Source organism: Enoplosus armatus, chromosome 18 (genome assembly GCF_043641665.1).
Source record: "Enoplosus armatus isolate fEnoArm2 chromosome 18, fEnoArm2.hap1, whole genome shotgun sequence".
In the NCBI taxonomy this organism is placed as follows: domain Eukaryota; kingdom Metazoa; phylum Chordata; class Actinopteri; order Centrarchiformes; family Enoplosidae; genus Enoplosus; species Enoplosus armatus.
Window position 1 is genome coordinate 19,011,509 of NC_092197.1, and position 23,817 is coordinate 19,035,325.

General features: G+C 43.7%; 3 protein-coding genes across 4 annotated transcripts; all 3 read left to right on the plus strand.

Annotated features, from left to right (window-relative positions):
• Positions 1-411: 411 nt before the first annotated feature.
• On the plus strand, positions 412-5,943 carry txnl1 (thioredoxin-like 1). Its single transcript, XM_070924685.1, has 8 exons — positions 412-647; positions 1,521-1,617; positions 2,857-3,030; positions 3,204-3,326; positions 4,110-4,179; positions 4,382-4,554; positions 5,410-5,514; positions 5,606-5,943. The coding sequence occupies exons 1-8, from the start codon at positions 550-552 to the stop codon at positions 5,633-5,635; spliced, it is 870 nt and encodes a 289-aa protein (XP_070780786.1). The 5' UTR covers positions 412-549; the 3' UTR covers positions 5,636-5,943.
• A 1,498-nt stretch (positions 5,944-7,441) lies between these two features.
• On the plus strand, positions 7,442-10,420 carry LOC139301061 (E3 ubiquitin/ISG15 ligase TRIM25-like). The gene is made up of 2 exons (XM_070924335.1): positions 7,442-7,471; positions 8,272-10,420. Exon 2 carries the CDS (start codon positions 8,359-8,361, stop codon positions 9,973-9,975), a length of 1,617 nt encoding a protein of 538 aa, XP_070780436.1. The 5' UTR covers positions 7,442-7,471; positions 8,272-8,358; the 3' UTR covers positions 9,976-10,420.
• Positions 10,421-11,279: 859 nt separating this feature from the next.
• nars1 (asparaginyl-tRNA synthetase 1) lies at positions 11,280-22,710 on the plus strand. 2 transcript variants are annotated; one of them, XM_070924380.1, is made up of 15 exons: positions 11,280-11,442; positions 12,928-13,010; positions 13,207-13,272; positions 13,697-13,789; positions 14,013-14,102; positions 15,077-15,155; positions 15,330-15,400; positions 15,815-15,901; positions 16,667-16,888; positions 18,223-18,422; positions 19,558-19,693; positions 19,894-20,007; positions 20,925-21,056; positions 21,520-21,651; positions 21,859-22,710. In XM_070924380.1, the coding sequence occupies exons 1-15, from the start codon at positions 11,400-11,402 to the stop codon at positions 21,988-21,990; spliced, it is 1,680 nt and encodes a 559-aa protein (XP_070780481.1). In that variant the 5' UTR covers positions 11,280-11,399; the 3' UTR covers positions 21,991-22,710. The 2 variants fall into 2 exon arrangements, with proteins under 2 accessions (XP_070780481.1, XP_070780482.1); XM_070924381.1 differs by having other exon boundaries at positions 11,280-11,421.
• Positions 22,711-23,817: the final 1,107 nt, after the last annotated feature.

The following is a 23,817-nucleotide window of genomic DNA, read 5'->3' on the forward strand; positions in this document are numbered from 1 at the left end:
GCTATTGTTTTGCTCAGACTCAAAGGGATGTAATCACGTTAAATTCATCAGACTGAGGCTCGGACACTATGGGTTGTATAAATGTTTACAGATTATAGGAAAACTGGGTGGTGCTACTGTGGTAGTCCTGAGACAGTCCAAAATGTTTTTTTCTAAACTGTAAAATTACATTGAGAGAAGTTCATTGTTAATGAGGTTATAAATTCCAGGGATTTCCATTTTTCTTTTCTTTCCTTTTTTTAGAAATGGTTATAGTGTCTTTTTCTTTGTCCTATGGAGGGCAGTACAACGACTAGAAGCATCTACGCTGCAAAAATCACAGAAGAAGAAGAGAAACCCCGCCTTTCCTGTTGTCTATTGGCCAATCAGGACTCCACATCCTGATTCGGATCACAGTACCTGTAGTGTGGCTCAGAAACAGGGGTGCTAGGTAGCTAATATAGTGACAGAAAGCTAAAAACACAACACTTTACATTTATTAGGTTGCCCAGTGTCCCGTCCTGAACATCACCAGGGTAACCAGCTCTCACCACAGCCGCAAACTGTACCATGGTCGGTGTTAAAGTGATCGGGAGCGATCCTGACTTTCAGCCGGAGCTAGCGGCCGCCGGCTCCAGGCTTGCCGTGGTGAAGTTCACAATGGCTGGGTAAGCTTACCAAACCGGCTCCGAGGCCGCGCGGCTAGCCGGGCTTAGCACGTTAGTCTGCTTTCAACGTAAGACTTGGGAAACATTCAAAGCTCGCCATTCATCTGTTTTGGAGAGCTGACACGGGCTTGATAGCCACGTTATCTGACAAGAGTGTGTTTCATTGCTTGGAAGGCTAGGTTAGCATGCTATCGTTAGCTAACTAGCTGTGTCGCTTACAATGACATAGCAGTATTACTGTAACTTCGCTGCTGAGGTGTCGTAAGATTTAATGATGTGTTGGTTAATTAAATGGAGAGTGGGCTATCACCACTTGTCTGTGATTATTCTCAGCTAATAGCAGCAACATTACTACCAATATAACATTAAATGTAATTTTGAAAAAAACTGTTATATTGTACTCTCCACTGTAGCCAGTCCTTGTAACGTTAGCTTAGGCCTTATTATGTTTTTACACTTGTAAAGACCAGTTCAGCACTTACTCATCGAAAGTGTTTGTTTATGTTCTGTGTTGACGTAAAAAATGTTATCAGATGTTTTAAAACTATGCCTTAATAATTCAATATGGGTCGGGCTATGACTAGTACTTTTTTTGTAATAGATAAAGTGTGTCCATAGTACAGAGTGTTGGGTACTGTCAGGTACTAAAAGCTGGATAGACAGTATGTACATGGTCACATTCTTAGTTTTGTGCTGGACAGATAATCCTCACATCTGAGAAGCTGGGACCAGTTTAAGTTTTTCTTTTTACTCGCTAAATAACAAAGCAATGTGTTGTTTATTAAATTATTATTCATTTCTTTATTGTTAGATGACTAGCACTACTTGAGGGACCAGAGCAAATCCCTAATGCACTCTCCTCTGCCTCCTCAGGTGTCGGCCCTGTGTCAGAATAGCTCCAGCTTTCAACATGTTGAGTAACAAGTACCCACAGGTCGTCTTCCTTGAAGTAGATGTTCATGTCTGTCAGGTAAGTCTGATCCACCACACGGGTTTTCATCCAGCAGGGTCCCGACACAGCTGCAGAGAAGACTCGAGAGGAACAATGGCCGCTGAGTCACTTTCCTCTGAAAATCCAGGTGTAGCGTTGATATCAACGTTTATTATATTATGATTATTGGAGCAGTGTCAGTGTCGTGACTTCTTTTACCATACAAACAAAAACACAAGTACATTCATAAATAAAAACAGGCCTTTACAAACTAAATTAAATCAAAAAGGAGCAAAACTCAAATAAAAAGGTTCTTATTTCCTGTCTTTACATTTGTTTCTTTTATATTCTACGAGTTTCTTTGTTGTGGTTGAGAACTATTGCTCGACGGCGTCTTCCAGCTACCGCCTGCACCTGATTCTATTAATCGGAAGGGACGGAGGAAGTCATTTGCGTCTATATTCCTTTTGCCAACCTAGAGACTAGAGTCAAGTTGGGAAAACCCACTTCGACCAATGACTGTTTTGTTTCTTCTGCTGTTGAAGAGTTTTTTTTATTACTGAATTCCTTTATGAACCTACGGCAAAAATATTTACCCAACAAACCCTCACTTAATGTAATCAAAACAAGCTGTACTAGAAACATCAAAACAGGAAGTGTGACACTGAAAGGGTGCTTTGTTTGTAGAAACTTTTGTTGTGTATCAGTGACAAATATATGATTGTGGTACCAATCATCTCATTACATTTTGGCTGAGGTAACGAGTGGATCAAACTCCTCCAAGAAGTCAATATAGTCTGGAGGAAGAAGAGCTTCTATAGGGAGCTATGGCCAGCGTTATTCAATATATATATTTTTTATATTGTTAACAATAAGTTGACACAGACAGAACTTGATAGTAGGAGTAATTCATTGTTAATTTTTTAACCTCACCAGACTCACCCTTCAATTTGAAGTTGCACAGGAAGTCTTCACTGTAGCAAGATTTTACCAGCCAATATTCGGCATTAAACTGTAAACGCTTGGTTGTCTTTCCGGGTGGTGCAGACTGAGTCAAAGCAGCAGAAAGCGATCGTCATGCTGGGACAGAGATGTAAAATAGACACAAGTCACCAGGGTGACGCTTATGAAGAAGGAGACACAAGAGGCCGCACGCGAGAAGATCCAGCAGCTCTCTGCAGTAAATCAGCAGTTAGTTTTAGACGAGGTCTCGATGATGCAAGGCTAAATTCTTACAAAACCATTTCTCTCTTCTTTTTTTTTTTTTCTTTTTCTCAGGCAACAGCAGCAGCCAACAACATCTCAGCCACCCCGACATTCTTGTTCTTCAGGAACCGGGTTCGGGTGGATCAGTATCAGGGGGCGGACGCTGCAGGTCTGGAGGAGAAGGTCAAACAGCATACAGAGAACGACCCAGGAAACAACGAGGACTCCGACATTCCAAAGGGATACGTGAGTGGACTGTGTTCCCAGCGCCTTTACTGTTGAAGGATGTCGGTTGTGTGTGTGCAGGAAAAAAAAAGAAAACGCACAGTACGTGTCATGTATTTAGAAACCAAAGAAAGTAATATGTATGTATGTCACTGTTAAATAAAACAAGTAACCCTTGTTTGCTTTGTTTCCAGATGGACCTCATGCCTTTTGTCAGCAAAGCCGGCTGCGAGTGCCTCAACGAGAGCGACGACTGTGGCTTCGACAACTGCTTAATCAAAGACTCCTCCTACCTGGAGTCTGACTGCGATGAGCAGGTAGGAGCTGTTAACCCTAATGACCCGTCCCCACTAGGGCTTGGCAATTGATCCACTTTTATTTCCAATTCCGATTTTGGCTTCCAACGATTCTGGAAACAAGATAATCGATATAAAACGCCGCATTCCAATTTCGCAGCGACGCTCTCGTTTTGTCTTGTGTTTAAAAAAAATCCAGCGCACCCCCTTTCCTTAACAGCGGTGCGCTTCTGCCCCTCCGTTAAAAAAAGCCCTCAGACAGGCTGCAGCATGTTTAGTCCATTGTTTAATCATCTGAAATTCAATCACAAAGTGGTCTTTAACCAAAAACAGAGAAAAGTAAAGCCCCCTCGGCGTCTTCCACTGCAACACTTAAAGTTCAAGAAACCCACCGTTAACAAGAATGCATGATGTTTCCAAAGTCAGTGACTAATCATGTTAAATAACCGCAATCTCAACATTGACCAAAATAATCGTGGCTATGATTTTTATAGCAGCCCTAGTCCCCACCATTTTTTCAATACGAAACAATCCGATCCATAACTCCAGAATAAACAAAATCAGCCTACAAGAAGCCAGATGCCTTGCAGATACTGTATGCGTGTCTAACACCAAAGCAAAAATCTTTTTGATACCTTGCTTTGAGGTGCCTACCTTTAGCACTTGCCAGGTTTGATATCCCGCCCTGCGTCTGAGGCTGAACGCTTCCTCTATCACCTCAGTGGCAGCTGATTGTGCTGGTCTGATGAGTCGACTGTGATGGTAGTTTGTCTAACATGCTGCTGTCCTTTCAATCGTGTCTAGTTGCTGATAACTATCGCCTTCAACCAGCCCGTGAAGCTCTTCTCCATGAAGCTCCTGTCCTCAGACTTTGGTGAGGTTTTTTTTTTTTTTTTTTTATATATGCTGTTCTACACTTCAGTCGTTAACCTGAGTCTCTCATCTGGAGGTGTTGCAATGGAAGTCAGTTGAAGTTGCCTGATAACTAAACGTCCTTCCGTCACTCCTTCAACCTTTCCCTCCCGCCCCTGGCCTTCCCCCCTCTGCTTCCCTTTTCCCTCCCTTCCCTGTGTCAGCCCAAGCCCCTAAGGTGGTGAAGGTGTTCATCAATCTCCCTCAGTCGATGGGTTTCGACGACGCCGAGCGGAGTGAAGCCACTCAGGCTCTGGAGCTGTCGGAGGAAGACTACAAGGACGACGGTTTGATTCCTCTGCGCTACGTCAAGTTTCAGAACGTACAGAGTGCCACGGTAAGGATAGATGACCAACATTACTGCTCAGCCACGGTTAGGCTTCAGACAGACTGTTAGGTTGAAATTTGAAATGTTTTGAAATGCATTGGCTAATGCAGGCTAATCGTACGCTCACACACTGGTTACTGGCTATTTTAGCCTCATGCACAACTTGTACTTTCTTGCACTGTTTCTAGTTTTTGCAGATCTATCAAGTTCTTGAGGGAAATTCAAGGTTTTGTTTTCAAGGTTAGGAATATGCTTGAATCCGAATATATAAAAATAATATTAAACTGTTTGTACACTATCACTCATGTAATCCAAAAGTCTTATTTTTAATATTTTTCCGTCTCCTGGGCGTCACAGCCAGCAATGAATAATAAGATCAAAAACACACAATTGGCCCTACTTTTAGGACTAGGAGTGAAAGTGTTTTGTCAGGGAATGACATTTAGCAGAGCTCCAGAGGCGTCCTGACCAGTTAGGAGCTGCCAGGAGGAGAGATGTGTATCGACGAGGAAGGAATTTATCAAAAGATAAAGAAAGGGGCGTGTTCCATACGCACATACAGGATGGACACAGCACTAACACAGACACTGAGACCCTGCAAAGGGTGAGCAGTTACAGAAAATAGATGGATGGAGATGAACTTTTATGGAGATAAAAGTTTGAAGACTTTTACTTGTTGCAGAGTATTTTTCATTGAAGTAAACAAGTAAATACTAATTTCACATTGACACCATCTCCTAGGAGTAGAAGTTCAAGGGACTCTGCCATTTAGTGGTTAAAAACCCACAAGTTTAACTAGTTTAGTATGTTTCTTTGATGGTATTTGTCTTCTTTTTTTTTTTTTTTTTTTTTTCTTCTCTCCAGTTGTTTGTCAAGTCGAACCAAGGAGACGAGGAGACGACAAAAATCAACTACCTGACATTCATAGGCACTCCAGTACAGGCCACCAACATGAACGACTTCAAGAGGGTACGGAGCGGCCACAGCGACCTGCTTTCATGTGTGTTCAGGTATGTTTGTGAGCGCGTTGAACTGATCATCTCACTCTGTCGCCGAGCAGGTCGTGGGAAAGAAAGGAGAGAGTCACTGAGCAGGAGAACCAAGGCGAGGATGAGAAGAGGAGGAAGAAGAAGAAGAAGAGGAGGAGGAGGACGAGGACGAGGAGGCTGCAGATACATCCAAGGACTTTCCCCTCTGCCAAAGCTGCCACACACACACCCCCCCCCCCCACACACACACACACACACACACACACACACACACACACACACACACAGCCTCCAGCTGACCTCCTCAGGCTCTGAATGAATTCTCCGTCTGCGGAGACTCAGTCTATAAATCATTTGTATTGTAATTCTGATGAAAATCACTGTAAATAAAACACAATCCTTTTTCAAAGGCATGTGGGTCGTGTCTGCTTTCTGTGGGAACTACTGTAGGTGGAAGAAGAAGAAGATGAGGAGGAGGAGGAGGAGGAGTGGTGGTGGTAGGAGCAGCTGTGAATGTGACACTGGGGACAGTTCTAGTATTTGCAATGCAGACAGTTGGATGGGTGGAGCTGAATTCGTACAACATTCACGTCAAATCACACTGGATCCACTCAACTCAAACACATTGCTGATATTATCTGAAGGGAACAGGAAGGCAGCAGTGAGTCTTCCGTCCTTATGGCGTGTCTGAAACTATGACCGCCTTCACTCAGGCACTCTACGCTGGACTTTGGCTTGATTTGGGATCCCCAGCTGAGTTGTGTGAGCTCGAGTAGACGGGAATTATTAAACGGGCAATAAATTGATTTTGTTTCCATTTTTGTCGCTCGTCCCTCTTTGCCGCGTCATCTTTCGTCTTTTTTTTAGCCATGGTTGCTACATGACTATATGTTTGTCTCTGGCATTTTTGTCTCTGGCATTTTTGTTTACAGTTAGAAAGAACTGCACAGAAACTAAATAAATCAAGAAAAAATACTAGCAAATAAAGGGGGAAAGTACTTAAGAAATGAAGAAAAAGTGATCAAAATACAAAAAGATAACAAGAATAATCTAAGAAAGATGATGACAAAAGAAAAACACATTTATCATTTTTAGATATTTCTTTTAACCTCTGCAGTGACATAATGAGAACATGGGAAGTGTTCACATATTTAGCAATAGATGGATGGACAGTATTAATACAGACTTTTTTGCCAATTAGTAGAGGTCTTTGAAAAAGGAAAAAGCTTAATTATATAATCCTTCTATTTGTTCCATGTTCTTATTGTAGCTGTAATATTTCCTGCTGTTTCTGTTTCAGCCCTTAACGGAGCAGCAGTCGTCTCTCTCTCTCTGTCACAGCTGAATAGTTGATCACATGTTTATTTTCCTCCTGTCCTTTCGCAAGCGTGTTTCAGAGAATTCTAGTATATCGTGACTTTGATCATCAGCAGTAACAGGGAGAGCCTGGATCCATTTCCTCAACAGTGCTGATGATGGTTTAACAGACTGATCGTGTGATGAAATGAATATGTGGATTGAAAGACTGATTACAGGGTCTTTTACCAGGATTTACTGATTGGATATATGTGAACAAAGTCGATAAAGTTTTTTTGAATGAATAAAAAAAAAAAGAACAGACACAACAAATAACTTAATGCAACTGAATAAACAGAATTATAGGGCCCTAAAGAGGTCAACAAAACACAAGTGTACTGGAAAAATAAGGCTAGACCTGAATGACACCTGAGGGCGACATAGACTATACAAACCAATAAACACACACAGGGGGCGGACAACATGGATATAACTACACTTGAACGCAAAAGAACCCTGATCCCCCCCCATACTGTCAGGGCAGTTGGTATGATCCTTGGCTTGGCGGCTCGCTATAAAAGCAGACTCTACCTTCAACCCGTGATGTTTCCTCCGACCAGGAAGGGGAGGCAGGCAGGCAGGTAGGTAGGTAACTAGGTAACTAACTCAAAGGGAGCTGAATTAATGTGACTCGAACCAGCTAGCAATGTGACAGACAATGTCAAGTCAACGTGCGCGCTTCATCTAGAAAACGGGGCGTTATCAAATGTGCCAGTTAACGTGTCCCAAACCGCGCGTCATATCTGACTTTTTAGGTGGCTGCAAGTGGAAGTAACTGAACATGAGGTAATGAGTTGCTGGAGGGAACTTTAAACTAATATAACCGTACAACTGAGGACCCCCCCCACCACCACCACCACCACCACCCGCAACAAAGTGCATACTGTATGTTTAGAGCAGATGTGAAATCCAAAAACTTACAGGGATGAAAGATTTCAGTTAACAAAACTGCTTACATGTGATGAGTTCAGGGACGGTTTTATTTTCTGGCCTGTGACGCAGTTTTTTTTTTTTTTTTCTTTGTTTGTTTTTTTAAGCTCCCTCTACTGAAGAGTATTATGGGCAGGTATAACATTATTTTTTTTTTATCTTTCATTTCGAGAATGAAGTCAATGTCCACCATAAACCTGACATTTCAAGATTAAAGTCGGAAGAATAAGTGCTTTTTTTTTTAATGCCCGGTACTAATGCTGAAAGTTTGACTTCATTTTTTTCACATTTCGACTTTATTGTCAAAATGCTAAATACAAACGATTATCTTATACCTGGCCCTAATACTCTTGCGTAGACCTCGGCAGTTTAAAATGTGTCAGGTAATATATATATATATATATATATATAGATATTCACGTGTTTCTTGCTTCCTGCCCCCCCTCCACAGATCTGCCAGTGTACCCAACATTCTGTAAAGAGACGATTTTTGGAGGGCAGTGGTTATCCACCACTTTGACCATTACTAGGAGGTGAAATGGCACAGCAAGGGATTCAGGTGGACCAGGAAAAACTCTGCTGTTCAATCTGTCTGGATCTACTGAAGGATCCAGTGACTATTCCCTGTGGGCACAGCTACTGCATGAGCTGTATTAGAATCCACTGGGAGGATCAGAAGAAAAACTACAACTGTCCTCAGTGCAGGCAGATCTTCACACCGAGGCCTGCCGTGGTGACAAACACCATGTTAGCAGATTTAGTGGAGGAGATGAAGAAGACCGGACTCCAGGCTCCAGCCGATCGCTGCTATGCCGGACCTGGGGATGTGGCCTGTGATTGCTGCACCGACAGAAAGCGGAAAGCGTCCAAGTCCTGCCTGCAGTGTCTGGTCTCTTACTGTGAGCAGCACCTCCAGCCTCACTACGAATCCCCCGCCTTTAAAAAACACAAGCTGGTCGACCCCTCCAAGAAGCTTCAGGAGAACATCTGCACTCGTCACAATGAGGTGATGAAGATTTTCTGCCGCACCGATAAGCACTGCATCTGTTATCTGTGCTCCATGGATGAACACAAAGGCCACGACACGGTTTCAGCTGCAGCAGAATGGACCGAGAGGCGGAAGGAGCTCGGGGTGAGTCGGCAAAAGATCCAGCAGAGAATCCAGGACAGAGAGAAAGACGTGGGGGTGCTCCGGCAGGAGGTGGAGGCGATCAACCGCTCCGCTGATAACGCAGTGAGGGACAGCGAGAAGCTCTTCACCGATGTGAAGCAGCAGATCAGATCCCTCCAGAAAATTGAAGTGACCAGCGTCAACGAGCTTCAGGAGAAGATGGAGCGGGAGATTGCTGAGCTGAGGAGGAAAGACGCTGAGCTGGAGCAGCTCTCGCACACAGAGGACCACACCCAGTTTCTACACAACTACACCTCGCTGTCACGTTTTAGTGAGGCTACAGACTCACTTGGCATCAATGTCCGATCCGTGCGGTACACCGAGGACATGACGGCAGCTGTGTCAGAGGTCAGAGATAAGCTGCAGGACATTCTCAGTGAGGAATGGCCCAAGAGCTCACTGACGGAGACCGGAGTGGATGATTTACTGCCACAGGCAGAGCCCAAGACCAGAGCTGAATTCCTCAAACATTCATGTCAAATGGCACTGGATCCAAACTCGGCACACAAATGTATCTTTGTTGAAAGCACAATGGGAAGATATTGGTATGATGACAACTCCTGTTGTGATCACCCGGACAGATTCACTGACTGGACTCAGGTTTTGTGTAGAGAAAGTCTGACTGGACGTTGTTACTGGGAGGTGGAGTGGGAAGGGCCCGACGTTTTTGTAGCAGTCGCATACAAAACTATTAGCAGAGCAGGATCAGGAAGTGCATTTGGAAACAATGACAAGTCTTGGGCATTACAATGTTTCGATGGTGGTTATGAATTCAGACATAACAACATCAGAACCTCCATCTCAGGTCCCCACTCCTACAAAATCGGCGTGTACCTGGATCACAGTGCAGGCGTTCTGTCATTCTACAGCGTCTCTGAAACTATGACTCTCCTCCATAGAGTCCGGACCACATTCAGTCTGCCCCTCTGTGCTGGACTTGGTGTACATATCAGAGAAGCCTCTGCTAAGATCTGCAATGCTTGATTGAAACCTACAGAGACAAGACACCACACATGACAACTTATTGAGAGGTCCTGCATGTAGCACTCTGCCTGTTTTGTTTTGTTTTTAAATAAAATGCTAAGTCAACAATTACAAAACCTTTTTTGAGGCATAAATGAAATTAGTAAATTAGTTAGGGATGTGGGGGGGCTGATATGTGAAGGAAAGGGCAGAAGTATTGGCTTTAGAAATCACAGTAACATGTTAAAACGGACTTCTTTGCCTTTGTTCGATTATTGGGTATTAGTAGGGAATCATCACAGACTTGTCATTTTCCTGCTGTAACAGATTCAGTGTGATTATTGAACCTGTTGTGGGCTCTGTATAGTGTTCACTGCATGTTTGTATTGTTGTTGTGGCACTAAAAGGCTTCCCTTTATCACTATAGGGGTATGGCATTTGAATAAACTGAACATTAAATAAATATTAAAACCTAAATATCAATTTTTTTTGTATACTTAACTGACAAGCAACGCTACCAATCGGATTTGTTGTAATGGAAGCAACGCTTCCACCCTAGCCAATCAACGCTGGTGAACTGTGCCGAAAGGAAAGAATCAGAATCGGGGGGGGGGGGGGGCTTGTGGGAAAAGAAGACGGAACATGTACAAGGACCAATTGATGAGGTGGGGGAGTGGGGTTAGGATTGAGATTAGGTTAGGGATGAAGCTAAGAATGTATGGTCTCCCGTAAGGAAAACTGGATGTGGTTCAGGCACACGCATTGAAAGCGTGCGGTGGGGCTTTTAGAACATCTGCAGCACCTGCCCCACAGGTAGAAATGCCTTTGGAATTGAGAAGGATGCAACTGATGGCAAATTACTGGGCTAATTTGCAGGGACACAATGATATGGCTTGTGTGAGGGGTCAGCGGAGCATGTAGTCCTGAGCTGTAGGCGGTAGGTGACACAGAGAGAGATGATGAGGAATGCACAGGTCATGGTACTGTGAGCTATTTTAAGGGATACAGGGTTTTTTTTCTTTTTTTTTTACAGGATATGATGGATGAACAGGGATAGGGTGCTAGGGTGACACGCATAGGGATTTTATAGTAGGATTAGGATATAAAGCATGGGTGATAAAATGTAGGTTAGGATGTGTGTGTTGTTTATTTATTTTTGAAGGGATTTAGTTTGTAAATCTATTGTCCGATCCACGCTCCGGAGCAAACGGAGGCGGTAATGCACCAAGCAGCTGGATGCCGACCGTAAAACAAGGAAAAGAAGAGGAAGAAGAAGAAGCGGCTGATTGGTCGATGGCAGCACGTTGCGGCTGGGCTGACGCAAAGTTGCATGTCTGAGCAGCTGAGTAGACGGCACCGGCAGTCGATTCTAGGGGTTCAATTTACATTTAGAAAAATTATTTAGTTCCCTCTCCTCAGACGACTGTCGTAGCACGCGGACTGACATGGCGACGGAGATAACAAAAGGTGTGGAACAAGTCTCAGTGGGTAAGGAGGGAAATTTGCTTAGCCAAAACTAGCCCGCTAGTTAGCTCGCTAGCTAGCTAGCTCCCAAAGACGTGTGTCTTGCGTATTGCATCAGTTCCAGTGATGTTAGCAGCTAGCATGCTAGCTAACGCTGATTTCTGGTGTTGTTGCCGTTAGGTTTCTGCCTCGATATCCTTTTATACGGAGCAGGTTTACCCAGCCACCGAACTCCTGTCGAATGTATGACAGTCGCAGATAAATAACTGTGAGCCAGGCAGAGGGAAACCCGAGGCTCATATTTGTCCGTGACAGCTGTTAGTTTGCAGTGCAGCACTAAGGGGCTGCGTCCGTCAGCTAAGACGGTACAGGAAACCGACCTCGCTTTGTAATTCTACTGTTATTCAATACACGATGTATGACAGTCAGCAGGGTAGCGCTCTGCAATACATATTGGGGTTTAAATTTCAGTCATTTGTCAGCCTTTAGAAAATAACTGAAAGATAAAATGATTTGCTTTCACTTTCGGGTCCCCGGGCCTTTCTCCGACTTGCCTGGTGTTGCTTTCACTCTCAACAACCTCCGCCACCGTCAGACTGAAACTTGCAGGAGAAAACACAGGCAGCCCAAGCTGACCAATCACAGTTCTTGCGGTCTCCATACGGTGTCGCCGTAGCCACATGGCCCTGTAGTGTTGTTACATTTTTTTGTGGAGACCCACGTCAACCCCTCCTTTAGTTTCGCTTTCTGTTGCTTCGTGATTTGGTCTCATTGCGTTCCCTTCCAACTTTGTTGCAGCAGTTTGGGGAACGGCCTCTCCTGTTTCAGAATGATAATGCTGTATCTCTCTGTCCAGTCTGCTAAAGCTGCAGATGACTAGGCACTGAAATATTTGTCCAATTTCAATATTACTTGAGGGGGCAAAAGTCCAAAACCCTTCTGCAAGGCGGTTGCAGGTTTACTGGAAGTGGACTTTGCTGTCGCAGGGAGAATCAGTTCTCTTTCACTCGTCTCACTTCGAGCACCAGGAGGGTCCTTTTGGAATCACTTTTCTCGACTTGATGCTGAAGCATTCAGGGAGCGCACCAGCCCGACATCAGCCACGAGTTTCATTGTGTGATGGCCAAGGAGTCATGGAATTGATTTTTAAAATTTCCAATTTCTCATTTCAGCAAAACCAATAGTCACCAGCTACAACTTTCAACCCTTTAAATGTGTTTAAATTACATTGTTAATAATATACACTATAACTGAAGGTTAAGGGTGGTGATATTCTATATTTTTGTTATTGTCTACACATGCCATGAAAAGTCAGTTTGCCATGTCTTTCTGACTAACCTAACATCTGTGTGGTCAACGGTTCTTACTGAAGATCTCCATCTTTAGAAACAAATCACATAAAGGCTAAAGAATTTCCTAAAACAGCATTTTTAGCAAATGTTACTCATAAAGAGGAGTAAATTCCGACTGGGAGGGAGTGCTGCTTCTCACTCTGCCGATGTTTCACAGGCGAGATGTACGTGTCGGACAAATGTGGCAGCGATCAGGGTGGGGACGGCACGGAGCAGAAACCCTTCAAAACTCCCCTCAAGGTAAGCGCTGACGTAGCTTAAAGTGCCTGTGTTGCTTTCTTTAATTGTATTCAGACATGTGTTGTTTAAAATGCTTCCTGCGCCACGATTTATTGTTACTAGCGGAAATAGTATTTGGCATATTGTTGATATTGTTCCACTGGTTGATCAACATGTCTGCCAGCATCTAATTGTGTTTATGAACGAACCCTCACAGGCTCTGATGTTTGCTGGGAAGGAACCCTTCCCGACCATCTACGTAGAATCACAGAAGGAGGGAGAGGTTGGTTAAAAATATATATTTTTCTCATTTCTTAATTTTGACTTTAACCTTTGTCATCTACCATTATGTAATACATACACAGGAAATGATTCCACCTTGTTTGAGAAAAGATCCCCTCTTTATTGTTTTGAGTTTGTAGGTTTAAATCCAACCAGAGCTGCTGTGTCTGTTTTCACTTACTAGTATTACCCTCTTTCGTATTTCACTGTGTGCAGCTGCTGCAGTGTTTGACTGCAGCAAAAACCTGCAGATTCAGGTCATGACGCCGCTTGATGCAGTAGATGCACAATAGATCACCTGGAGTAAAGACAAAAAAAACCCTGTAATAATAAATGTCTGGATGAAGAAAGAAGAAGAAAATGTTGCTTTTGTTCAACATAAATTCACTCTATGTATATGTGTTTCCTGTCTTCCTCTTCCTCAGCGTTGGGCAGTGATCTCTAAGACGCAGATGAAGAACGCAAAGAAGGCCTTTAATCGTGAGCAGATAAAGTGTGATTCCAAAGAAAAGAAGGAGGTGTGTGTGTTCTCCTGCCGTTCGCTTCACATCAGCTCCCGCTGAACATAAAACAGATAGTTTGGTTTGTGTCATCAGTGAGTCATAAAAACTCTCTGTGCGGTGTTACAGTGTGTGTCATTCTAGTTGAGCTCTACATTCAAATCTCTGTGCGACCAAGAAGCAGATGTAGTGTCTTTTTTTCTTTTTTTTTTTAAATGTTGGCTCCATGTTTGTTGTGCAGGCAGAGGACAATGAGAGGAGAGAGAAGAACCTGGAAGAAGCCAAGAAGATCATCATTGAGAAGGACCCCAGCCTGCCTGAGCCTGAGACGGTCAGTCTGTCACATTCCATGTTGTCTCTGGGTTGGACGTTGGTGCAAGTAACCGCTAAAGACTTTTCATTTAATGATTTTTGTGGTAGCACTTTATTTTAACCTAATAGTTAGAATTTATAACCAGTATATAAGCACCTAATAAATAGTTTATATTGCACTATAACACAGATATAAAGACATGTTAAGTGTTTTTTCAACGTATTTGTCGTTAATCACAACTTCATATATAAAGCATTTGTAACAGTTCATGCTTGGTAACACAAAACAGTTGATCAATGTGTTTATGACTCAAGCATACATTATCATTGAATATGAGTACAACTATACTATATTATATTACCTTTTAACTGTTTATTCACCTGTTATGGATGCGTCAATGTCCTTATATGTGCTTACAACTACTTTATTGTGTGTTATAAATAATTTATTAAAGGCATAGTTTGACATTTTGGGAAATGCATTTATTAGCTTTCTGGCGGAGAGTTAGGTGTCTGATTGATTGCACTCTCATGTCATTTCAATATAAGGCCACAGCTAGCAGACAGTTAGCTTAGCTTAGCACGAAGACCGGAAACTGCTAGCCTCGTTCTGAAGGCAATAAAATCTGCATATTACCAGTCCTAAAGCTCACTAATTATACGTTACATCTTGTTTTATATGAAAACTGAAGTGTAAATATGGGAATTTGCTATTTTTTGGGGGGTGTTCCAGTGTTCATACACTGCTTATAATTGCTAAAAAAAAAAGGGGGGGGGGGGGGGGGAATAAAATAAAGTGTTACCATCTTGGGATTGTTTTTGACCTTCCTTTCAGGAACTGTGTGAGCAAAGAATAAGTAATGAAGATTACAAATCTGACCAGATGTTCAATGCCAACCTTCAGTACTCGACAGCTGTTGATACCCAACCCTTAATACAGCTGTGCCTTATTGTGCTGATGACCTAAAGATGAGGGTTGACTGTTTTTTGCAGGTCAAAATCCACCAATTGGAGGCCAAGAGAGGTCAGAGAGTCAAAGTGTTTGGATGGGTTCATCGCCTCAGGAGACAGGGTGAGGAGCCTGACCAATGAAAACGAAAATAAGTCTGCGTGTTGTACTTGTCGTTCATAAAGGTGTGGAGTCATGGAGTTGTTCACAGCAGAAAAGGAAACACTTGAAGTCAAAATGTCTCTTACTTTGAACTCGATTGACTGAAAGTTTGACTCGGTGTATTTCTTTCGGCAGGGAAGAACCTGATGTTCATCGTGCTGAGAGATGGAACCGGTTTCCTCCAGTGTGTCCTGTCTGATAAACTGGTACAACTTACAGCGAGTTACATCACCGGCCTTCATTCATATTATATAACGATTCAAGCAAAGACACGTCTTTCCTGTTCTTCAAGTGTGTATGTGTGGAGAGACAAAAACATTTGATACAGATATATTAGACGTATAGATACACAGATGCTGATTTTGTATATACATAAACTGCCTTACAACGTTCATGAAGTCACCACCACACTTGTCTCTGGTTGAGGATTAGTGAGCGACAAATATCTTACATCTTATAAGCTTCAAAACCTGCATCAAATGTACAAATCTTTAAATCAAAATAAGGCAAAATATAGCTTTTAATCAGAGCAATGTATTAAGCGACATGTTAACGGTCACACTTTGTTCTTCCCTCTGATGCCAACAAACACTGACTTGTTTTCTCCTTCCTGTCTTCAGTGCCAGTGCTACAATGGCTTGATGCTGTCCACGGAGAGTACTGTAGCTCTGTACGGGGCCGTCACTCCAGTTCCTGAGGGGAAACAGGTAAACACACCTGCTGCACACCAGTTAAAACATGCGGCACAACACGCTTACGTGTGCTGTAGCAACCCCGTGGCTGTAAGGACCACGTGCAATGTGTTTATAGACAGTCAAATATTCAGCTTAGATTTCCAGAGGCTCCTTAGTGTCAGTTTCAGCTTTAGTCGGTCATGGAAGCTAACCACAGAGATGCTTTCCCTGTGTGAAGTCTTTGTCCTGCAGATGCTCATACTATAAAAAGACGATTGGGACCCTGGTTATGCGTCTACACGGCCAGCATTCTCAGGGCGATATCTAGCTGGCAAATGAGGTTCCTCTAATCCCCGATTGTGGAAAACTGTTTTGTTTACATGACATTTAAGAAGTCAGATTATGACTAGTATTCGTCTGGTTTTCGCTGTTTGAGGGGAAACACAGACGGAACAGATGGGGGTGTCTTATTCCGCATAGCTGCGGTTCCACATTGTCCAATGTGAGGATTTGCTGCTTTTCCAGTATTGTAAATGGAATATCTTTGGGTTTTGGACTGTTGGTCAGAGAAAACAAGACATTTGAAGATGTCGCTTCTAAATTGAAGAAGGGTAGTTTCACCTTCAAGCCAGAAAATAGTCAAACAATAGAGAATAGGCAGAAAATTCATTGTTTAATTGGGGGAAAAAAGGCACATTAATTAATAATGAAAATGATTGTATGCAGTAGTACTGCAGGACGGATGCAGTATTAAAGCACGAAGAAGGTCCTCAGTGAGTCCTTGTCTCCCTCTCCCAGGCGCCCGGAGGCCACGAGCTGCACTGCGACTTCTGGGAGCTGATTGGCTTAGCTCCGGCAGGCGGGGCCGACAACCTGCTGAACGAGGAGTCGGACGTGGACGTCCAGCTGAACAACCGGCACATGCTGATCAGAGGAGAGAACGTCTCCAAGATCCTGCGAGTCCGATCCACCGTCACACAGTGCTTCAGGGACCACTTCTTCAGCCACGGATACTACGAGGTGAAGCGCACCGACTGAAGCGACGAAAGCTTCTCTTTTTGCTGTCAAGTGATTTTCAAATCTGTTTTTAACAAACCTTTTTTCTTTTTTTTTAGTAAACAGCAGTGCGCAAAACGTTGAGTTAGAATGCTTCTCACTTTTAGCCGGTCAGACTGTTGCTTTCACAGGTTGAAATGACAAACGCTATCAGCTTGAATTGGACCAACAAAAGGTGCCAGGTTGCTGAAAGTGGAAGTCTATGTTTCTTCACTTAAATACATAAAGGGCCCTCGTGGTGTGCAGCTTTTGCTTCTAACCCTCAGCTACCTGCTCTGAGTTCTCTGCAGCTGAGAAACATCTCCATCTCAAAAAGATATGAAGCCCATTACTGAAACGTTTGAGGCGGCAGGCTTTCCTTTTTTTTTTTTTTCTCTTGGTCAGCTACTGAGCTTGAGTTGGAAACCTATTTAATGTGCAAATGTCAGCACGTAGCCTTGGTTTGTAGTCTTAAGCTGATTGTCTTATCGAGTATCTTTTGAATGAGTGAACAGTAGGATTTGGCTTCAGTAAAATTTTATCAAATATGAATCCACTTCCAAATATACTTATCAAATCCAAATCCATTCAAATTCCTTTTAGGAGTAGGTTGGTTGATTTGCAGATACTTGTGGTTACCGTGGCAACACCGGGTGCGGTTTCATACTACAGCAAACACTCCTTGAGCAGCTGCTTTGTCAGAAATAAAACGGAAGCAGCTGGTGTATCCGTTTACAGTGCAGCCAAACAAACTCGTGTCGTTTTAATCAAGAAGTCGGTCCATAATTGCAGCAGCTGTTGTTTTTTTTAATGAGCGATCACGGCCAGTACATATACATTGGTCCTTCACTATAAAATCCACCTTGTGTTTTGCCAATTGAATGCTTTTAATGTGAAGCAGCAGCAGCATCAGGAAATGGCTTCCTATGATGGTTTTGCATGAGCATGAACTAAATACAGCTGCAGTAGAGTAAACAGTGAAGCTGATATCAAGGAGATAAAATTACAAACCTTAACGCTGGATTATGTTTGAAATCACTGCAGGAATGGCAGACCCCGCCACTAACAATGAGCTACTAGGTAGAGAGATAAATACTGAATATAAATGCAGTGAATAGCCGACTAAAAACAAGAAGCTAGCTGAATGTTTTATGTAAGTCAGCCTCAGAGTTGAACAAATCCAGTTATTTCACCAACCCTAGACTGTTGGACTACAGATACACGCAGGCCGTTGTGTTGCAGATCTGAGACCTGTGAGCTCAGGATTTAACCACTGTGTAACCGCTTTCTTTGTTGTTGTTTTTTCTTTCTGGGCGTAGATCACTCCTCCGACCCTGGTGCAGACTCAGGTGGAGGGCGGCTCCACGCTGTTTAACCTCAACTACTTTGGCGAGCAGGCGTACCTGACGCAGTCCTCCCAGCTCTACCTGGAGACCTGCATACCCGCCCTGGGCAACACCTTCTGCATCTCCCAGTCCTACCGGGCCGAGCAGTCCCGCACCCGCAGACACCTGTCCGAGTGAGTGCGCTCTTCCTACACATTAACAACACTCACGTACGCTCAAGTGTAAGAACTGCGAAGCCGTTTCATTCACGACAGCAACCGTCTCAGTCACTGACTCCAGCACAGATTTTGGTCACACACAAACATTTGTCCTGAAGCCACACAATTAGGGTAATTAACAGTGCCCTTTTTAAAAAAAAAACAAAAAAAAAAAAAAAGCACATACAGATAACTATTAAAGCAGGAAAAAGCAGAAAACACAAAGTTACAGACAGTGAAACACAACTGCTACATCTGTGTCCACATACTTGACCATATAACTTTTCACAGTCACGGTTTGCTGTAACTCTGGACAGTGATCATTACATCCCAGTAGATGTTTTTATTTTATTTTAATTCTTACAGAAAACGACTCCTCTTCATCTTATTTCCTGTAGCTTTAGCTCCTGGCTGTAATGGCACAATCCCAACCATGATTGGACCCTGCAGCATGCAATGTGCTCCGTCCGGTCAGTCAAGTTTCTGAGACAACAATGACAACATATGCGTGTCATTTTATACAGTAAGAATACATACACAAGTCTGTTTACAGGTCTTGGGGAGTACTGCATGTGTAAAAAAAGTTGTATAAAGCCTTTTGTGGCTCCACAGTGTGATAAATAAACATCGGTTGGGGCTGAAGACTACAAGTTTGAAATTAAAAAGAAGTGAGCTTACCAGACCTCTGTAGCCTGCTCCTCATCTCTGCTTGAGGCTACCACCTCGAGGCTACATTAGCTACGACTAGCATAACACACCTGAATCTTTGATCGTAACTGTTGGAGGTCGTGTTGCATTGTGGGTAACGTAGGCGACAGAAGAATGTGGAGAATAAAAAGAGATGATGTCTCTGTCTTCTGCTGCATTGATTTTTGCATATCGTCCAACGTTATAGGAGTGCAACGCTAAATCCGTAGCATACTCCTGTTGATGGGCCATTAGTACGCCCAGCTTCCGCAAAGCAGACCCCCACAATTACCCTCTAAAAGTCCTCAAACTGTATGCTTCACCTCGTCTCACCCCTGTCGATCTCCTGACACTGAGCCTGTAAGCCTCCTGCATTCTGACGATTTTCCCTCTGATTGATTATTCGCTTATTCTCCGTGTTCAGATACACTCACGTCGAGGCAGAGTGTCCCTTCATGTCGTTTGAGGATCTGCTGACCAGGCTGGAGGACCTGGTGTGTGACGTGGTGGACCGGGTGCTCAAATCCCCCGCTGCACAGCTGCTCTACGACATCAACCCCGTGCGTCACGTCTTTTTTTCATTATGTGGGAGTTACGTTGCACCACAGTTTGCACAGAACAGAACACTGGCCGTAATGTTGAGCAAAATCTCACCTCAAGGTCCATTTTGTAGCTGTGATCTTCACAAGCGCATGGAGTTGATATTTTAGACTACATGGTAATTTGATAGTAATGTCGGTGTTGTTTACCCCCCCCCCAGAACTTCAAACCCCCCAAGAGGCCATTCAAGAGGATGAACTACACTGAAGCCATCGAGTGGCTCAGAGAGCACGACATCAAGAAGGACGACGGCTCCTTCTACGAGTTTGGAGAGGTGAACACTGAACGCAACACACACATTTCAGAATATCTTAACCACGCACATCTTTCCCCAAATGAGTCAACAGAGCTCTCATCATGACTCACAACTTTCAGTAGCCCAGAATTCACTTTGGTACTCAAGCTATTTAGTGTTATACGTCCATGAAGTTGGGGGACTCGCTAGGGACAGATGAATAAAAGAATGGTCAAAGTCAAAGTAGCAGGGGCTGGGATATCCTGACTTTAAGTCTCTTGCATGGATCCTACATTTCCCATAATTCAACTCGAAAGCATCTTTTCGTTGGACCCTGCCTGCCTCGTAAAAGCCTTCACCTTTCAAACTCCACTCCTCCAGTGTGTAACACGGGCTTTTTGTGTATAAATGTGTTGTCTCAGGGGCCAACGCTGATGACATCACTATGACATCACCAGGGTTATTTTCCCAGAGCCATGGAAGACATTATACAACTGTTTTCACAGGCTGAGAAGCACGATAGTTTGTGCTGTTCTCAGTCTGAAGTTCAACCGTGGTCTTTGTTGAACGCCTGTGCAGCTGCAGGTCGACTGTCGGGTCCAGTCCGTAACCAAGCTCTCAGCTTACCTGCAGTTTTCAGACTCGCCTGTAGAGGGCGGGGCTGTCCTTCCTGTCAACTGGGTCTCCAATATGTGTCAGAAACATGTGACGCCATCCCGCTTCGTTCTGTGCTCATGGAGCTCAAGATGTTTGTGTCACCACATTCATTCCAACACTGAATTGTAAATAAAGTGTTCACTCTGCAATAACATGCTTGAAGAAATTATAACGGAAGCTTACTTATAAACTTGACTTTAGGTTTTGACTTTTTATTAGTGAAATCCCCTCCCCCTGCTTTTTTAATTTTTGTGGCCTCAGCTTGATATTTAACTGTGTGCTGTGTGTCTCACCCTCAGGACATCCCCGAGGCTCCAGAGAGGTTGATGACAGACGCCATCAACGAGACCATCCTGCTCTGCCGTTTCCCGGCTGAGATCAAATCCTTCTACATGCAGCGCTGCGCCGAGGACAAACGCCTCACTGAGTCGGTACGAGCCTCGGAGATCCAGCTTGAACCTAGTTGAACTTTGGGCACAAACTTTGGCACTTTCCCGGGTCGTGGTACTAATTTCCCAAAATGTCTTGTTGACGCCTTCCCATGCAAAGAACTGAATCTCACCCATGGGTGGGCGATATGAATAATGTGCTAGAGGACGAGTGACGACATCACCCAAGTAATTACAGTTCGTCCTGAGGGAAACATGAATGTATGAACCAAATTTCATTTATCAAATAGTTGTTTGAGACATTTCACTCAAAACCACAACAGTTAATATATAAAATATCCAGATTAGATTGTCCTAATTTTGGCTAATCTTCATCTAACTTCAGTAAATGGCTAAATGGCAACAAGGCTATAAACTGTACAGCAGCATCTCTGGAACAGTGACCCTTAGAGCTGACGTGTGGACCCAAGATGGGTGAACGTCTCGTCTGGTGTGTGCACTGCAGGTCGACGTGTTGATGCCAAATGTCGGCGAGATCGTCGGAGGCTCGATGCGTATCTGGGACGCCGAGGAGCTGCTGGAGGGCTACGAGAGGGAGGGGATCGACCCGACCCCGTACTACTGGTACACTGACCAGGTAACAGAAATCTGAGTGCTTCTTTTTTTGCTTTAGTTTGGCCCAGAAAGGAATAACATTTCATTGAGTTGCATTAGAGCTGAAAGCCCTGCTGACCTGTCGGTTGTCCACGTCTGTTGTCCACGTCTGCTGTCCAGTAGTGTCGTGGGCACTAGTCATGGTGCGTATTAACAGGCTGCTGTGTGTGTGTGTGTGTGTGTGTTTCAGAGGAAGTACGGCACGTGTCCTCACGGCGGTTACGGTCTGGGTCTGGAGCGTTTCCTCACCTGGCTGCTGAACAGACATCACATCAGAGACGTCTGTCTGTACCCGCGATTCATCCAGCGCTGCCGGCCCTGAACACACACACACACACACCCCCACCCACACACCCACACTCGCACGCATATTCCGTAAGTATATCTGGACCTGGCAGCGCTCCGTGAGCCATAAAATGTGTCGCTACAATATTAAATCAAATAGCCAGGAATTCTATGTTTTTGTCCCGTCAGCTCTCATTTTCTGTATCCAACCTCAGTTCTGAAGAGTTAAATCTTTACGGTGAACCCCCCACCCCACCCCACTTCACTGCTTCCTCCTTGTTTGTTCTGACTTGAAACCTGAATATGATCATTTCTGCCTCTGCAGCTCATTGGATGATTATTCGGCCAGTAACAAATACTGCAGTTTCCATGTGATTGAATGTCAGCAAGTGTGTGTAAAAAGTTTCCAAATGTGGTCTCGAATGATGCTAAATAATAGCTTAGTCCACCTTAAATTCATTTTTTTTTCTTTGATGTGAAAACGACAATGTAAAAACAGTAATACTACTGCAGCGCTGGCGCACACACACACACACACACACACACACACACTGTGCTGAGCTGAGCTGAGCTGAGCTGAGCTGGGTCTGGAAATCAAAGGAGGAAACCAGTGTGCGCCAGCCTGTCCATCAGATGATCGTCATTGGTGGTTTCAAAATGCCTTGTGGTCTCATCGTGCTCGTTCTGCCTCTTCTTCGTTCTGCAAATACTCCTCGACTCAATAAACTGCACTTAAATAAAATGGGACTCAAACTGATGGTTGTGTGAGGGTTTTTCTTCAGGCTTTTCCTTTTCAGGCCTCGTCTTTGAATGGTGGTTAACGCCAAAACGTATTGAATTTTATAACCTACTTTAATGTTTGTTTGTTTTTTTTCATCTTAAGGCAAACTAAGTTCATTTATCTAGCACCTGTCACATATATAGAGGCATTCGAAGTGCTTAACAAAGGGCCTAAAACATGTAAAAGAAAATTATCATTTTAAATACAATTTAAAACAATACAATGAAATAAAACAGACAACAGGCCAAATCCTAGTTATGGAAATATAGCACATAATTTTGACATCTTATCTCATAAAAAGTTATTTTTGATAAACGTTTTCCTAAATCATGCTAGCATGATTAGCATTCGCCTTTGAGAACAAACGAGGCTTCACAGCCAGCTGTTAGCTTGCGGCTGATCGCGCGTCGGCATTACTAGAATGCCGCACAAGCATCGACCAATCAGCAGCTGAGAGCTGAAACGAGCTAAGCTGCGGCTCCTCTAGTGGCCACTAGGTGCTGCTGTTTGTTTACATGCAGTTCCTGGTTCCTCCTCGGCTTTCCGCTTGATCCTCACAAAGTGATTTTTGGAAGGAAGAAGGAAACGCAGCTTCAGTCCTCCATTCCAGAAAAACTGGTCTCACTCCAAAACAAAAAAAAAAACCTGCTCAAAGAAATGCTCAGCAGGAAGTCAGATGGTTCCTGTTCACAAGGTGGACTGTCTCCTTGCTGGTGCTGCTGTCCTGCTTATCAACACCATATGGTTGATTTTAAATTTTTCTTATTAGTGTCAGCAGTGTTGTCAAATCTCCGTGAGCCTTTGAAATGCAAGCTAACTAATCTTCTGCATTCTGATGTGCGTCTCGGGTGTGGGCGTGGCCGGCACGAGCGGGGACGGGGGTTATCTTTTAGACAACGTAGACGTGACGCCATACGAGGATAAAAGCCCTGCGTCAAGCACACCGGAGTGAGCGAGCTTCAGACCGGAAATAAGGCTAAATTGTCTCCACAATAAAATATTTATGAAGTCAAGTATGTGGAGGGGGGGATACTATTGTAACGCAGTAAGTGCATTACTACGTATAACCCACTTTTGAATACA

What these genes read in the sequence shown, in the direction of transcription:
- nars1 (XM_070924380.1), top strand. Translation starts at nt 11,400, where the DNA reads ATGGCGACGGAGATAACAAAAGGTGTGGAACAAGTCTCAGTGG. An exon ending in GCCTGCCTGAGCCTGAGACG is followed by an intron (nt 14,103 to 15,076) that starts GTCAGTCTGTCA and finishes TGTTTTTTGCAG; the next exon opens with GTCAAAATCCACCAATTGGA. An exon ending in ACTACTGGTACACTGACCAG is followed by an intron (nt 21,652 to 21,858) that starts GTAACAGAAATC and finishes TGTGTGTTTCAG; the next exon opens with AGGAAGTACGGCACGTGTCC.
- LOC139301061 (XM_070924335.1), top strand. Translation starts at nt 8,359, where the DNA reads ATGGCACAGCAAGGGATTCAGGTGGACCAGGAAAAACTCTGCTGTTCA.
- txnl1 (XM_070924685.1), top strand. Translation starts at nt 550, where the DNA reads ATGGTCGGTGTTAAAGTGATCGGGAGCGATCCTGACTTTCAGCCGGAG. An exon ending in GCTCCTGTCCTCAGACTTTG is followed by an intron (nt 4,180 to 4,381) that starts GTGAGGTTTTTT and finishes TCCCTGTGTCAG; the next exon opens with CCCAAGCCCCTAAGGTGGTG. An exon ending in AGAACGTACAGAGTGCCACG is followed by an intron (nt 4,555 to 5,409) that starts GTAAGGATAGAT and finishes TCTTCTCTCCAG; the next exon opens with TTGTTTGTCAAGTCGAACCA.